Here is a 16,602-nt window from a genome sequence, read left to right on the forward strand (position 1 = left end):
GGCCAATCACAGCGGAGAAAGGAATAAATTACCCGGAATCACTGTCAGAACTACATCTTCCGGAACACTGGGCTGCCTGCTGACGTCATGCACTGTAGCATCCAATTGTAGCGCTCATTTCCGGCCACACCCCCTTCCCCTTCCAACACAAAGGCAGCAGAGCAGCAGGTAAGAATCCAGCAGTGGCTAGAAATCATCCATGTCTGCCTGCTAGCAGCACGTCAGCTCGGACACTGCTTTCTGGCCTGAGATCTGACTATTTGTTCCATCACGTCTACCACCCTCATACACTCATTGCCTATAGTCTGATTTCTTTTGATTGGCCTCATGTATATTATGTCAATTGACGATACTCTTCTTGCTTTGGTCATTTCGTGTGTTTATACTACAGTATTTGGTGCAACACTGATGGATAAATCTGCAAAAAAAAAAAAATACACGATGAAAAACAAACTAATGGTAATAACGTTTAGCGATTTAATGATTTTAATTTCGTTCAGCATCACTGAAATCAAAAGTTGCAATAAGTTCATGGCGAATGGTAGAATGATGTTACATGTATCTTTGCATTTACACAGTGTCAACATTCTTTTGTTGTATTGTTGCACAACGGCAACAGGAAAAATTGATTTTAATACATTCTACTATCACATATATATATATATATATATATATTACACACACATGCACGAGGGTGGTTCAATAAGTAAGGTAACAAGAGCTCTCACTTGTGTAAAGTCCTCAACTCATTCTTATTTCCCACCAGGCCAGAGCAGGCAGACTGCTTCCAATCACGGCCATTAGACTGCGCCTCATATCAGTCATACTGTACCAACATCAGCTGTAAGATGGCGAGGCTGGCGGAAACCTGGTCAAACATTTAGGTGCGTAGTGTGATCAGATTTCTGTGTCTAAATAGCACATCAGCTGAAATTCTGCGCCAACTTGTCGAGGTGTACGGTGATAACGTCATGTCATGGAAACAGGTTTGGTGCATTGCCTTTGATAATGGCAGAATAGACGGTCAAGATGAGCCGCGATCCGGCCGGCCAAGCACGTCCACCACAGATGACAATTTGTGCCGCATTGAAGGTCTGATTCAGGAGGATAGATGCATTTGAGTTAGTAATATTGCTTATGACCTGAACATCTCAGTGGGTACTGTGCACAACATTGTTAATGGGCAAGTGGGCTACAGGAAAAAGTGCTCACGCTGGGTACAGAAGCATCTCACAGAAGTTCACAAAACCAATAGGATGGGATTATCTCTCGTGCACTTGACGCGGTACCATGAGGAGGAAATGCAGTTCCTGCAGCGTATTGTTACAGGCGATGAAAGGTGACTGCATCATGTGACACCGGAGATGAAGCAAGCATCCATGACATGGAAACAGGCATCATCCCCGCCTTCAGAGAAATTCAAAACAACTCCATCAGCAAAGAAAGTCAGGGCGACCATGTTTTGGGACCACAAGGGCATGCTTCATGGTGATTTCCTCACCAGGGGATATACTGTGGATGCTGTCCTCTATTGTGACACGTTGAGCCAGTTGCGTAGGGCAATACATCGAAAACGATCTGGGTTGCTGCAAACGGGCGTCCTATTGCTTACGATAACGCCAGGCCACACTCAGCCAACCAGATGAGTGAGTTTTGGCGCTACCATTGGGAGGTACTGGATCATCCTCCCTACAGCCCTGACCTGGCACAGAGTGATTTCCATCTCTTTGGACCATTGAAGAAGCACCTGGGTAGAAGGAGTTTCACATGTTCAGCAAGCTGTCATGTCCTGGCCTCAGGCGCTTGACACTGATTTCTTCTGTCTTGGTGTAACGTTATAACATGCTTAGACAAGTATGGGGACTATATGGAAAAATAATCTGTACCAAGGCCATACTATTGATTATACGTATATATACGAGTTGAATAACATGACACAATCAGAGGTCTTGTTACCTTATTTATTGAACCACCCTGTGTATGTATATATACATGAGCAACGCTAATACAGGGAGCTGGTGGCTGTGGGGTCTATTTATCAAGCAGTGAAAAGCGTGGAGAAGTGGACCAGTGGAGAATTGCCCATAGCAACCAATCAGCTCCTGCCTATTATTTTATCGACTGTACTTGATAAATGCTGCTTCAAAGATGATTGGTTGCTATGGGCAACTTCTCCACTGGTTCACTTCTCCACACTTTTCACTGCTTGATAAATAGACTCCTGTGTCTTCTGCAGTCTGATTTCATTAACTCCCAGCTGGGTATGCCTGAACAAGTCATACATTGGAGCACTTTGAGAATTGCGTAGGGATCTCAAGTAAATGACCTCTGCACTTCTACTTGTTTGGGGCAAGGGTTGGGCTTTGAGAGGGGATGTAAATTAGGAAGCCAACGGTCGAAATGCCGACCGCCTGCTTCCCGACATAAAATCCCGGCATGGGACTAATGATAGGCCTCAAAATACTGACACCTATAATTATCCCCATGCCGAAATCCCGAAGCCGGAAGGATTAAGGTAGTTACTTACCTTAGTTGGGATTTGATCCGCCAGGCTGAGGTCCGGCGGTCATACAAACTGATTCCCTTGACCTGTTTTAAAAGCTAAATACTTCTGAAACTGAATATATTTGGTGTGTAATTCCAGAAGTTAAACATATATGCAAAATATTACCCACCTGACCCAAGATGTCTCCAATATTTGGTGCTGTCAGTGGGAGGCCACACTCCCTCCTGTAGACAGTGTTTAAAAGCTGCTTTTTGATAAAAGACAACTTTGGCTGGAGCTATAGACTGAGACAGACACGCGGTTGACTTTAATTACCCCAGTTGTGTATGTATGTATATGTGTGTGTGTATATGTGTGTGTATATATATATATATATATATATATATATATATATATATATAAATAATCTTTTTAAGAACACACTACTGCATGAATACATTACTAGCGTATGAGAAGCTTTATAATTGCTGAGTCTGCCACATAAGAACGTACATAATTTATCATTCATCAACAGTAGGCCTCAACTCCGGAAGCACCTCTGATATATGTACCTAATGATATACTGTAATATGGTACCTAAATATATTGTGCACACTTTCTGTGCAGCTCCATATCTCTGCTGGTGAAGATTCACACTGTGAAGATGTCAGGCATTGATCCCAGCCCTGCGGGTGAGCAGACGTCTGATGATGAGTGCTCACAGGACAATAAAGAGGTGAGGAATTATGGGTGTACGTTGGAGTACATGCGCTGTGTCCTGGGCCAAAGGGTAGTATCATTTTTCAAAAATAGTTGTGAGATAAATCCTAGTTTGAAAGTAGACTGTATAGAGAGAAACCAGCTAAAGTCAAGTTTTAGCACTGGCATCAGTAAGCTGTAAAGAAAGTTATTTAACTAATGGGGTGGTAATGTGAGCACCTTAGCAAGTGGTGATGGCAGCATTGGGCTCTAAGTTGGGCTTCATGTAATTTGAAAAAAAAAAAATCTGAATAGCTAGAAAGGCTTGAAATATGTGTTCATTATTTGTCTTGTTTTCATTATAGGTGGTTTATATTTGTAATGATGTACTTTTAGAATAGTGCAGTTTGCATATTTTGTAGGTTGAACCAATATTAGTGTTCATGCCTGTCAATCCATTAGGGAACAGTGATTTCACTAATGCACAAACCATTCCTAGTGCATTGATAGGAATGGTTGTATGTCGGTACATCCCACAGAATAGCGGCCACTCTTGCAGGGCTGTGGAGTCGGAGTTAGTAGAAATTAGGGATGTGCAGGCTCGGATAGGTTCGAGTTTGCACGCCGAGTTCGGATTTTTCCCTCAAAAAAAACGGAACTCAGAAAGAGGCAAAACGTCATCTTGCATGGACAAACATCATCAAGATGACGTTTTGCCCTTTTCTGAGTTCCGTTTTTTTGGAGGGAAAAATCCGAACTCGGCGTACAAACTCGAACCTATCCGAGCCTGCACATCCCTAGTAGAAATGTAACAAATTTTGACTCCAGCTTCAAAATAAAAACTTCCAGGAGTTGACTCCGAGTTGTAGTAACAATGGAAAGAACCCCGGCGCTAATGAGTTAACTGCTTGCCTGCAGCTGTGTGAGGTAGTCAGGCTCACTAATACAAGAGAATACAAAATGGAAACAGTGCTGGGGAGCAGAGGGTGCAATAAAACCCCCACTGTAAAAAAACTATTTGCAGGTCGCAGTCCCCATTATTATCAATGGAGACTACGATCTGACATAGGGTACCAAACTCTGAAAAGCAAAGCTTTTCTCAGTTTGGTCCCTGTAGTTTACACCATCTTCAGATGAGCGTATTGAGGCTTAGGAGAAGGAGACCGATCTTGCGATCTCTCTCTCGCAGCCTCCGGACACTGTGAGCATGCAGGACAAGTCTTTCATTGCCTCCATCAGCCTTAAGAGTCATGGCAATGCAAGATTCATGCTGTTGTCTATATGTTTTCTCCCTACCATCTGCATGGTGCAATTGAATACATGACCCGGTTCTAAATATTCACTGTAATTCCTGTTCCTGTGCAAGCTGGGTTTCACCCTGTTTGCAGCAAATAGTTATGGTGTACAGACAGGCTTCTCTAGCCCAGATGATGTAATGTACTGTTCGTTGATAGACCATCTGAATGTTATAAGGCTAAAGTGTGACGCAAGATAAACCCACAGAGTCACTGAGTTCTTCCTCCTATAACACCAACCCGTTGTTTCCTTAGTGACTGAATATGCACACCACTCTTTAGGCTGACGCCAGGACTTACTTTCGGCACAGTGTGGGCTTATCTTACTAATTATCTTTAATGGTACGCAGTTGGGACGTACCTGAGCTGGCAATCTCGATCTGAGCGGAGGCTGAATCTGAATATCCAGCGATGGGCTTGGCGATGACTGATACGCCAGTAGGTGGATAACAGATAAGGCAGTTCCCTGTTGACATTGGAGATGGTAATTCCGCAGACATGGTCGCACATCGGAGTGTGAGTGGACCGCAGGTAGTGATGGAGATATGCTATGGTAGGGCTGCACTAGATGTAAGAGTTGCAGGTATGAATGGGAACCGCTGACTTGTACACAACTGGGCCGCAGGAAGGAACAGCGGTTGGCTACAGATGGAGCAACTGAACTGTAGACAGGCTGGCAACGTGGCTAGGCCGCAGGCTGGTAACATGTTCACAGCAGACTGGGAGATACTTGACCAGGATCACAGATGAACTAGCACAGATAAATGGCTCTGACAAGAGACCGGAAACAGGATGAAACTAAACAGAGTGGACACTAGGAACAGACTATCAGCGGCAGGGAATGCTGGGACTGACTGCAATTTAACAGGAAGAGGAACCAATGCAAACCCGCTTCCTTGTTTGGAGATGCATTTGCAGCTGAGAGCTTGATAACAGACTGGCTGCAGCTGAAAACTTCCGCAATACTGACAGCTTCTCTGCTGCCTAGAAACTGCCAGGACTAGAAACTGCAAGGCTGTCAGAAATCCCGGCAGCAGATCGTAACACTAAATTGGACGTAAATAAGATTATCCATAATTTGATTCCCTGTTGCTTGTCTGTGGGACTGAATAAGACTGCCCACTTTCTGTTCCGCTAGAGCATCCAGTAGCCATTTTTGACCACAGGCCTTGTGCGCAGGCTGTTTTTTGTCTGCTGCTTCACTCTAGGGATGGCCATCGATGAGCCCATCAGTGAACCATTGATGGTTTGCACCCCCTCGATGGGTTAGGCTTAGGCACCACCTGGGGGGGGGGGGAGGTTAGGGTTAGGCACTACTGGGGATGGAGGTTAGGGTTAGGCACCATCGGAGGAGGGTTAGTGGGGACGAGCTAGGCTACTTACCGGCCCCTGTTGGGATCCTGAACATTGGGATGCCGCTGTTGGTCTTCTGGCCGCCGGCATTCCGACCACCGATCAATTGTATGTATTCCAGTTCAATATATAGTCTAGATAGATTGCACGTAAATATACATTTGCCATTTATGAAGTTGTCGGACAGTAGTAAAATAGAGGAATTGGAGTAAAAGGTTTGGCACAACTCTTGTCTGTAGAAAGTGGAAAAAAGTGACAAGTGTCGTTAGGCGACGTCTTGGAGTTCTTTCAGTTGGAGAAAAACTATCTTAGACCCCTTATGTACATTGTGGAGATTGTACTTCTGGAATTTAATGCAGTTGCTACAGTTTCCAAGAAACCTGAAATCTTACTGCATATAACCTTTAATAGGTAAATGTGTTTTAATAGTCACTGTAGATCTGTAGTGTTTTACTTAGTGACAGTAGTTTCAATGTTTGTTCTTTAGAGTCCTGTGATGTATTATAAAGATGGACATTTTCCAGAATCTGGAAACAAACAAAATACTGCAGTATTTGACGAGGATCCTGATAAAGGTAAATATCGTTTTTTAGCCTTTATACCTTAAAATCAACAATATTGTTCTTTAGGGAGGTTACCCTATATCCAAATATTAATTGTTGGTGGTCGCAGTACACCGGTGGGTTCCCACTCTACCATGTGTCAACTGGTGCCGGTCTGTTTTGGCAAATATGCTGATGAATGCGTTTAATCCACTCCCTTTCCTGCATACTGTAATATGGGTGATCATTTCACACCTAAACAGGTATATGCTTTTTCATAAAGATATTCTAGTTTCAAAAACACCACCAAAGGGGCTGCATCCTACCAAGAGTAACATAAAATAATCTTACTGTGCACAAGGATCATTTATTCAGGGTTCACACCTAAGGCTATGGACGATGACTACCTTAGTAGTGCCGGTAACTTCTCTTACTGTAGGCTTGAGCATCAGCTCGGGCATCATCCTGCTTTTAGTGTATGCCAAAAACCAGCAGGCTGGCACTCAGGGTGAAGGTCACAATTCGTATCTGATCATTGCTGTCCTCGGTTGTGTCAGCCCAGTGGGAACTGTACTCTACAGCCAGTATTATCCTGAATACACCGTGTTTTACCTTCTAGTAATTCAGGCTTACATTCGTATATCTCTCCGCAGTTTCCATGCTGGTGCCCTCTCTCTGGCTACTGGTGAGACAGAAGGTCATAGATCCTACTTATCTGGAGGGTCTGGTACAGAGAAAGTTCTGCCTCTCGCCCTTATTCCCCCATATGCCACTAGTGATTCTAGCTCTTTTGAGATATTTGTTCAGGGATACAGCATCACATGAGCGTAGGGTGCAATACTATATCAAAGCACTGTTAGACATGGATGGGGTCACTTTTAGATCTTTTGGGGTACAATGGCGTAATCATACAAGAAGTTGTATACACAAGGGGTAACACTTGGATATTTAAGTATCGCAAAGCATGTGCCCTACATAACTTCATTGAAAATGCCTGTACACCTGTTTGATCAACTAGGTAAAATCCCTGAATTGTGTTATTTGTGACCAGAAGCTACCTGATAGTTTCTGGAGGAAATTTGCTCTAAATGCAATATAGATCAGCAGGGGTAACAGTCCCCTCACATTGTGGATCTTATTCAATGGGTAAAAATAACACTTGCAGATGCCTATGTCACTAATGCCGCGTACACACTGGACGATAAATTGAACGATAGCTATATCATTATCGTTCATCGCGTTCAGTATCGTCCAGTGTGTATGAAAGATATCGCTAACGATGCGCACTCCCATGGATCGTTAACTATGTCTTTCATCGCCCGAATATGCAGGCCAACCTGACTATATTGTCAGGCCCTGCATGTTTGGGGACTGTGGCCGGTGACGTCACTGAACAATATTGTTCAGTGTGTATGCTCAATGTCGGGAACGACATTGAGCCCAGCAGTTCGGGGACAACACTTAATGATATCGCTCATGTAGCATATCGTTAAATGTGTACCCGGCTTAAGGGAGTTCTATATCAATTAGATCCATTAGGTGACAGTAATTAGTATTGACTCTGAAGAATATGAACCAAGTCCAATTTTAATATGGATTTCATAGGTAACCCGTTGAGAGCTATCTATAAAATAAAGCGCATTGACAAATCTAAAGAAATACTGTCATTCTGGGAAGCACTGTTTCACAGGTCAGAGAAGATAACCCTGTAAATTCCCATTAACATATTTATTGAGGCACAAATAGGGGAAAATGTGAAAGTCCATAAGGCACCGTCTTCCATTTACACTAAATAAGAGCTTTTCTTCATCTTCTTATATGTGCGTGTAAAAGAGGGAATATACATATATTAAAATAGTCCTTAATAGTTGAAATACCCGCTGTGACTGTATATAACCTCTTAAAATTAAGGTGTAGCCGTTTCCAAATACGATAGAAAGAACCAAGAGAACCAGATTTTGGAGCGATATAAAAAAAAAAAATATATAACATAACTTCTATTTCACCAAACAATAGAGAGGAGTATTTATTCCTCGTATGCCTCCAATTCTCATACACTTGACCTCCAAACAAATGATCCCACCAGGGGAAATGTAGTTCCAAGAAGAAAAAAGTGGAGAGCAATCCAGTGCATTAATCCTTTAAAAAGTGTCATTTTTAATACAATAGTAATGTACAAGAAATTATACACAAATGAATATACGTAAGACAGCAATAAAACAATGGGAGGTACAGTCCGCCTACCAGAAAATAAGTACCATAACAATTGGTACAAGTAAGGCATATATCAGTCATTTGCAGGCTCTCCGGAATACACCTTGATAAAGACTCTGGAAGAACAGATGCGCGTTGGTGTTTCTATACAAAGGTTGGACACAGTCTGCCAGATATCCCGGACGGTCTCTTAGGAGCAGTAAGCAAGAGTGTTGTTCCGGAGAGCCTGCAAATGACTGATATATGCCTTACTTGTACCAATTGTTATGGTACTTATTTTCTGGTAGGCGGACTGTACCTCCCATTGTTTTATTGCTGTCTTATGTATAATCATTTGTGTATGATTTAATGTGTTTTTTAAAGGATTATTGCACTAGATTGCTTTCCATTTTTTTTTTACCTACATTTCCCCTGGTGGGATCCTTCGTTTGGCGGTCAAGTGTGTGTGAATTGGAAGCATTACGAGGAAGAAATACTCCTCTCTGGTGAAATATAAGTTATGTTATATTCTTTTTAATATTGCTCAAAAATCTGGTACATTTGGTTCTATCCTATATGGAAACGGCTACACCTTAAAAGGATATGGTCACAGCGGGTGTTGCAACTATTAATGACTGTATTTTAATATCTGTATATTCCCTCTTTTACACGTACATATAAGAAGATGAAGAAAAGCTCTTAATTTGTGTAAACGGAAGACAGTGCCTTATGGACTTTCACATTTTCCCCTCTTTGTATTTTATATTGTACTTTATGGTTGTACATCAGTTGATAGTCTAGGCCAGGGGTTCCCAACCATGGTCCTCAAGGCCACTAACAGTCCAAGTTTTAAGAATAGCCATATTTGAGCACAGGTGACTTAATCAGTACCTCAGTTATTTTGATTTAACCATCTGTGCTCAACCATGGTTATCACTAAAACCAGAACTGTTAGTGTGCCTTGAGGACCGAAGTTGGGAATCACTGGTCTAGGCAAATTCTTTGTTCCAGTGCAGTATTTTACAGTTTCATACTTTTTTATCATATTTATTTAATGATTCATTGAGGAAGACTAGAGACACCCAAAGAAACACCTATTCAGTATGAACATACTCATTTGCTAGTACCTACTCTTTCGAGGAAAATAAAATCTCTGACACACTGCCAAAAGTGGATACTGCAATAACTAGACCATGCAAAAAAACAGCTTTTTTTTTTTTTTATATATATATATATAGAGGGGAGAAGATTTTCAAAAACCACTACTGGCAAATGGGTATTAGCAGTGAGATGAAAAGGATGTATGACAGAATTCCTAGACTTGCCCCAAGAAACAATTTACACGGATCTACAAGCCCGAGATTTAGGGTAGGATAAGAAACCATGAGAGAAAATGTACAAAGTAGGGGTGAGCGGGTTCGGTTTTACTCGGATCTTTTTATTGGCTATCGCCGAACATGTGTTTTGAATAGCGAATAAAATCGAGCCAAAATTGCGGTAAAGTGGCGATAAGAACCGAGTAAAACCGAACCCGCTCACCCCTAGTACAAAGCCTGTTGTAGCCAAAAGTATTTAGCAAAGTCCCAGCAACCCAAATAGGAACAGGACTTTATTACAAAATATTAATTGTGGGGAATAACAGTGGAGGTTTTCACATTATTCTAAACCTAAGGAAACTTAAGATAAACTTTATACTAGAAAATTCAAATGGAGTCAGTAAGGATCATTCTGAAGGCAAGAGAAGTAATGCTGGGTAAACACTGACAAATATATTGCCCACTCCATTGCGTATGGGTGCAATACAGTATAAATAAGGAACAATTCAATACAGAATATTCACAAAATATTTTAATAGTCTTTAAATTTTAATATTACATTGTTCTTTGTTACCATTTGTTTTCTGTCTGCAACGGGCCATCTACATTGTCTTAAGTGGGTTTAGTATATAAGAAAGAAATATTTGCCGATGGCCTGATAATCTCATGATACCTTTACATGTATATTTATGAATGTTATTAGTGGTACTTTCACATCAGTCAGTTTGTATTATATGTTTTAGTCTTAGTCAGGTAAGTACTTGGACCTGATCATATAAGTATTTTTCGTTCTATATGTATATGTTTCTGATTAGCAAATTCTTATTTTCCTCACAAGCATTATTATTCTTATTATTTATTTATTTCTATAGTATTATTTGTCAGTTATTTATAGAGTGCACATATTTGCAGTGCCTTACAGTACAGTAGAGCTTACGATCTATATTCCCTACAACATGCATGCAAACACACACATCTATACACTAGGGTTCATTTTTTGCCAGTGAAAAACAATAACCTACCTGTATGTTTATGAATTGTGGGAGGAAATCAGAGTAAAGGAGAACATATAAACTGCACACAGATAGGGGCCATGTTGGGAATCAAACCCAATACCTCAGTGCAGTGAGGCCGCAAATTAATCCTTGTGCCACCATGCTGCCCCTGTGCTTTACAATCGGGTACTATCCGTTTTTCCATGTAAACAATTTTTACAACTGTAAAATTATGGATTATTTTTATTTTAACCGTATTGTGTTTTTGTTTTTTTTTTCCCCAGATTGTGTTATGATAAATGAAATAGGAGAACCTTGCACAACATCCAGTCTGTTTCCCGAAATAAGCAAGACAACAGCAGAAAAGTATGTGTATAATATACCAGACCAGTCTGTGATGCCTTACCCCAGGATTGTTGATAACTGCTACAGTATCTTCAATGCCATAGATCCAGAAACTGGAAGAGTCATGGAAATGACAACATATCTATGCATTGACTGTGGGAAAAGCTTTACGGATAGCGCCCTTTTTCTGAAGCACCAAAAGTCCCACATGGGAGAGAAACCCCATGCTTGTAATGTGTGCGGAAAATCTTTCTCCTATAACTCGCACCTTGTCATACATCAGAGAATCCATGCTGGGGAGAGACCTTTCTCATGCTCTTACTGTGCAAAGAGTTTTACCGACCGCCCATCTCTCGTGAAACATGAGAGGATCCACACAGGAGAGAAGCCGTTCACCTGTACAGTGTGTGGAAAAAGCTTTACGGACAGGTCAAACCTTGTAAAGCATCACCGGATACACACCCGTGAAAAATCCTTCACGTGCATTGAGTGTGGAAAGAGTTTCACAGACCGGTCAAATCTTGTTAAGCATCAGAGGATCCACACGGGAGAAAAGTCATTTGAATGCACAGAATGTGGAAAGAGGTTCACGGAAAACTCAACCCTGGTTGTCCATCGGAGAAGCCACACAGGGGAGAAGCCTTATGCATGCAAAGAATGCGGTAAAACCTATTCCTGCAACTCGCACCTTATTGTGCACCAGAGAACTCACACCGGAGAACGCCCATTTGTTTGCCGGGAATGTGGAAAGAGTTTCACAGACAGCTCAACTCTTGTAATACATCAACGAGTACACACTGGGGAGAAACCATTTGTGTGTATGACATGTGGAAATAGGTATACGAAAAAGTCGGCTATGGTAAAACACCAGAGGACGCACACTGGGGAAAAACCATTTACTTGCTCTCAGTGTGGAAAAAGTTTCATTGACAGCTCATCTCTGGTCAAACACCAGAGGACTCATACCGGTGAAAAACCTTTTGCCTGCATTCTATGTGGGAGAAACTTTGCTGCCCGATCCACTCTGGTGAAACATCAGAGGACCCACACTGGGGAAAAACCATATAGGTGCACTGTATGTGGGAAATGCTTTTCTTGTAACTCGCACCTCATTGTCCACCAGCGCTTCCATACAGGGGAAAAACCATTTCCATGCACAGAATGTGGTAAAAGCTTTACAGATAGCTCGACTTTGGTCAAGCACCAGAGAATACACACAGGAGAAAGACCCTATGTGTGTAATTACTGTGGCAAAAGCTTTATAGACAACTCTACCTTGATCAAACACCAGAGAATACATACTGGTGAGAGACCATATTCTTGCAAGGTCTGTGCAAAGCGCTTTACGGATAGTTCAACATTGGTAAAACATCAAAGAATCCATACCGGGGAGAAGCCCTATACTTGTAATGATTGTGGAAGAAGCTTTACCGATTGTTCAACTCTTATTAAACATCAACGAATTCACAGGAGAGGGGAACACCTAACCAGCACCATAGCAGGGAACCCTGACCCTGGACTGCTAGAGTCTGCCATGGATAAAAAAGTAAAGGTATAAAAGTGACGAGAAAACACTTTTGTTGGATAAAATGTGGAAAGGACACCAGAGAAATGTCCATATATCATGCTAAGAACATAGAGATGTTTCAGAACATTTGAATCTAAATCCCTTGACTTATCACCTCACACATTCTTCAACATGTAGATGTCAGGCCTACACATCTCTGTGATTATCTGCAATGACAATATATTGGCATGCCGAAGACTAAGACTTGGTGCAATGATTCAAATCGATATTAAAAACCATGTATTAGGAGGATCCTTAACTCCCCTTTGTATTGTTGAATATACTCTTGTGTTAAAACAAGGCTTGGAAGTGCTTGAGCCTTGTAGCCATGTAAGGAACATTTTGATGTATCTGTTCTTGATCTCACATTTCCAATGAATGAATTTACCTGAATGTACTCCTCTGTGATTTTATTTTTTCTGTTTAGTACATTTTGGTGATTGCCGATATCTCTGAGATCAGCGTAACGTCTCTAGATCATTTGCCTGGTGGATTTAAGCATTAACTGGACAATAAATTATCCCATGCATCATTGACACTTAGGGGGAGATGTATCAAACCTTTGAGAGAGAATGAGTAGAGAAGTTACCGATAGCAACCAATCAGCTTCCAGCTATCATTTATCTAGTAGAGTCTATGAAATGACAGAAGCTGGTTGGTTTCTATGGACAACTTCTGCATTTTGTCTCAATAGTTTAATACAGCTTTAAATGACATTATAAACTGTGTTGAAGACATTTCCGCAAGGAGTCAAGCAGTTCAATTATAGTGAAGGAGGTGGTATTTGAGGCCATAGAAAGTCAAGTTAACCAGATCTATTTGATGGAAAGCGTTAGAGCCTTAATATAAAGTTATAATACAGTGAAAAGCTACTGAACCTAAAATACAAGTTTAGTCAATGTGAAAACTCATCTTGCACTGTTCACAAATGTATGCAATCTTCAATAGGCTTACACATGTATACAGTGCATATGTATATCAGTGCTAGTCAGGTGTGCTCCTGCAAGTTAATGTATACAGTGCATATGTATATCAGTGCTAGTCAGGTGTGCTCCTGCAAATTAATACATACAAGTAAAATAATTTGAAAAATGTACTAGGACAGTTAAGATCATTATGTGTATGTTCAAACAAAAGAAAAGAAAGTCTGGCACTCTAAAATAAACAAATATAAATAACTATACGTAGCATAAATATAAGTAGATTTTGTGCACAATGCAGCCATATGGGGTTAAGAGAGTCTGCCAAATTCAAGGCTGGCAACACTAAAGGTGATGCCGTGACTTTCTTTTCTTTTATATATTTACATGATATAATTTGTGAATATTGCTAGTGGCTCTTTTGTGTATTTTATGTTTAGTGGTACTTTAAAGGGGGTTTTCATTTTAGGCCACTCCTCATCTTCTTTAGTTCTTGAATTTCCTTTTTTTGACAATTTAATGATGTTAATTGCCTGGAATTCCCCCAGTTTCCAAATAGAGACATTGGACTGAACCTGGTTTGTACAAATGACACTGGACTACGGATTCAAAAAGCTTTTTGGAGCCCATTTACAAGGAATAGGTGGGTTTCTATGTCAATAAACGTATTCTCTATTGTCAAACTTACAGATTAGACATGGTCAAACATTCATCACTTTCTGTTTAGGTGAGTGGCTCCTGCTGTCATTGCTACATATTGAGGAAGGAACTAAAGTGGGAAGTTGTCACATCATTCATAACTCTTATTTATAGTTATGAGATGTGAACATCATAATGACACCTGCATATCTCATGGGCTGAGATGTACACGTCCATTTGCATATCTGGTGGGCTGAGAGGTAGACGTCTCACCTTCGTATCTGATGGGCTGAGATGTACAGGTCCATCTGCATATCTGGTGGGCTGAGAGGTAGACGTCTCACCTTTGCATCTGGTGGGCTGAGATGTACAGGTCCATCTGCAAATCTGGTGGGCTGAGAGGTAGACGTCTTACCTTCGTATCTGGTGGGCTGAGATGTACAGGTCCATCTGCATATCTGGTGGGCTGAGAGGTAGACGTCTCACCTTTGCATCTGGTGGGCTGAGATGTACAGGTCCATCTGCATATCAATGTAGAGATCACATCTGCATACCTTGAGTACAATTTAATTTCAAGAAAACTAAACATTATTACAAAAAGATTGCGAAATAGAATGAAACCATGCTGTCAGTGGATTTCTAAAGGTAAATTGTCCACAGAAAGTACAATCCCAAAATAACTCCATCATAAATGTTACATTAAAGGAAAAAACTGTAATCTATATACAATTTTAATATGATTTGTAAAATGTAACTTTATAGTTAATTTTGATTAAACTGCGCTAGTTGCCTTCACATCACCGGAGGCAGCTGTTTTCTATTCTAAATCAAGAATGTGTTTAATTCTCTAGGCGAAAAAAAAAGTACATATCGGTATATAGGATTCATTATAGGATTCATTCTTATGGCCCAAAAAATATCTGATGTGCCTTGGTAATGGCACTAGTTTATAGATTAATAAAAATAGCAATCTCATGGAGGAAAAAAAGGTTTTTTTTTTTTTTTTAATAAAATTATTTTGGTAATTAACTTTTTTTTCCATTTTTTTGTTTTTTTCAGACTGGTATTAATCATTTATATTTCTGAAGACTTTCCACAGTTTATTATATTTACTGCGGTAACCAGTAATATGGCACATTACGCACTGAGCAGAGAGGCTTTAGAACACCTTTCTGGGCCCATTGTGTGCCAGACGTAATGCGTCTCTGAGCCATACTTGTTTTCCTTCCAGATAGACCTTGGAAAAGGACATAATGCTGTGTAGGAGGAAAGCTAAGTATATGTATATGGCTACATGATGCACTCTTATTAAGTACTTAACTTGCTATGTAAAGAGAAAAAAACTGTGGAATTGCTGCTGTAATAGTCTGCATTCTTATGAATGTTGGTTCATTTCACTAAATGGCTTCAGTATTATATTTGCCTGTTATATGTGATCTACAGTTTGTAAAAATGTTTATACTGTTTACAAAGTTCAATTATATTTTAATTTGCACATGTAAAAAGTTGTGATTTGCTTGTCAGTTCCCTATTAAAGGGGAATTATAAATATTTATACTATATGACCTGCTCAATGTGTTACATGCTTAGGAGATCCATGACTCAAAAGGTAATATGGAGAGTATGCATTTGTTACTAATTACGTATATTGCAAAGTCCAATTATATTTTCTATATGTTATGTTTAATATATGTGTCTAATATACTCTTCTTAATTTAAGGGACATGTTGCAGTATAAACAGTAAAAAAGGTATTCACCGGATCTCCACTGGTAATGGAGGCCAAACATATCACGTTGTGTCTCTCTTATCTATCTCCTCTAAAGCCGCATACATCACTACACGATGTGTGTATGCGGCGATATCGTCATCGACGAGCCTGGCGGGGGCGCCGGCATCGACAAGTGTATACACACTTCCCGATGCCAACCAGCGACGGAGGACCACGGGAGGGGGGGAGCGGGGCCATGCTTCATTCAGCAGCGTGGCATCGCTCATGATATCCCCAAGGGCTGCATGTACAGCCGACTGGGGATATCGTAAACGACCAGCGGGAGCGCGCATCGTTGGTCGGTTAACACATACACACTGGCCGATAGTGTGAACAGATGAACGATAACGTATTGTTCAAAATATAGGCAAGTGTGTACGCGGCACTAATATAATACCTGATGGCCTGTTTTCATGCTGTGTGCTATATATTCATTTGGAAAGGTGAAATATGCACTTTACTCTGTTTTCTATTGAATAAACA

General features: G+C 40.7%; 1 protein-coding gene across 5 annotated transcripts; it reads left to right on the forward strand.

The window, feature by feature from the left end:
* The first annotated feature begins 90 nt into the window (after nucleotides 1–90).
* Nucleotides 91–16,602, forward strand: LOC148478927 (uncharacterized). Of its 5 annotated transcripts, XM_088455185.1 has the most exons (5): nucleotides 143–168; nucleotides 767–884; nucleotides 3,113–3,221; nucleotides 6,320–6,407; nucleotides 11,163–16,602. In XM_088455185.1, exons 3-5 carry the CDS (start codon nucleotides 3,150–3,152, stop codon nucleotides 12,779–12,781), a joined length of 1,779 nt encoding a protein of 592 aa, XP_088311311.1. In that variant the 5' UTR covers nucleotides 143–168; nucleotides 767–884; nucleotides 3,113–3,149; the 3' UTR covers nucleotides 12,782–16,602. The 5 variants fall into 5 exon arrangements, with proteins under 5 accessions (XP_088311310.1, XP_088311311.1, XP_088311312.1 ...); XM_088455184.1 differs by lacking the exon at nucleotides 767–884 and having other exon boundaries at nucleotides 91–168; XM_088455186.1 differs by lacking the exons at nucleotides 143–168; nucleotides 767–884 and adding an exon at nucleotides 240–459.

This window comes from Taudactylus pleione, unplaced genomic scaffold (assembly GCF_031769625.1).
Source record: "Taudactylus pleione unplaced genomic scaffold, aTauple2 ptg000644l, whole genome shotgun sequence".
In the NCBI taxonomy this organism is placed as follows: domain Eukaryota; kingdom Metazoa; phylum Chordata; class Amphibia; order Anura; family Myobatrachidae; genus Taudactylus; species Taudactylus pleione.

Bases quoted from the DNA above. Each gene is read 5' to 3' on its own strand.
- LOC148478927 (XM_088455184.1), top strand. From the start codon at position 3,150: ATGTCAGGCATTGATCCCAGCCCTGCGGGTGAGCAGACGTCTGATGAT. The intron at 3,222-6,319 runs GTGAGGAATTAT...TTTGTTCTTTAG, and splicing joins GCTCACAGGACAATAAAGAG to AGTCCTGTGATGTATTATAA. The intron at 6,408-11,162 runs GTAAATATCGTT...TTTTTTCCCCAG, and splicing joins TGACGAGGATCCTGATAAAG to ATTGTGTTATGATAAATGAA.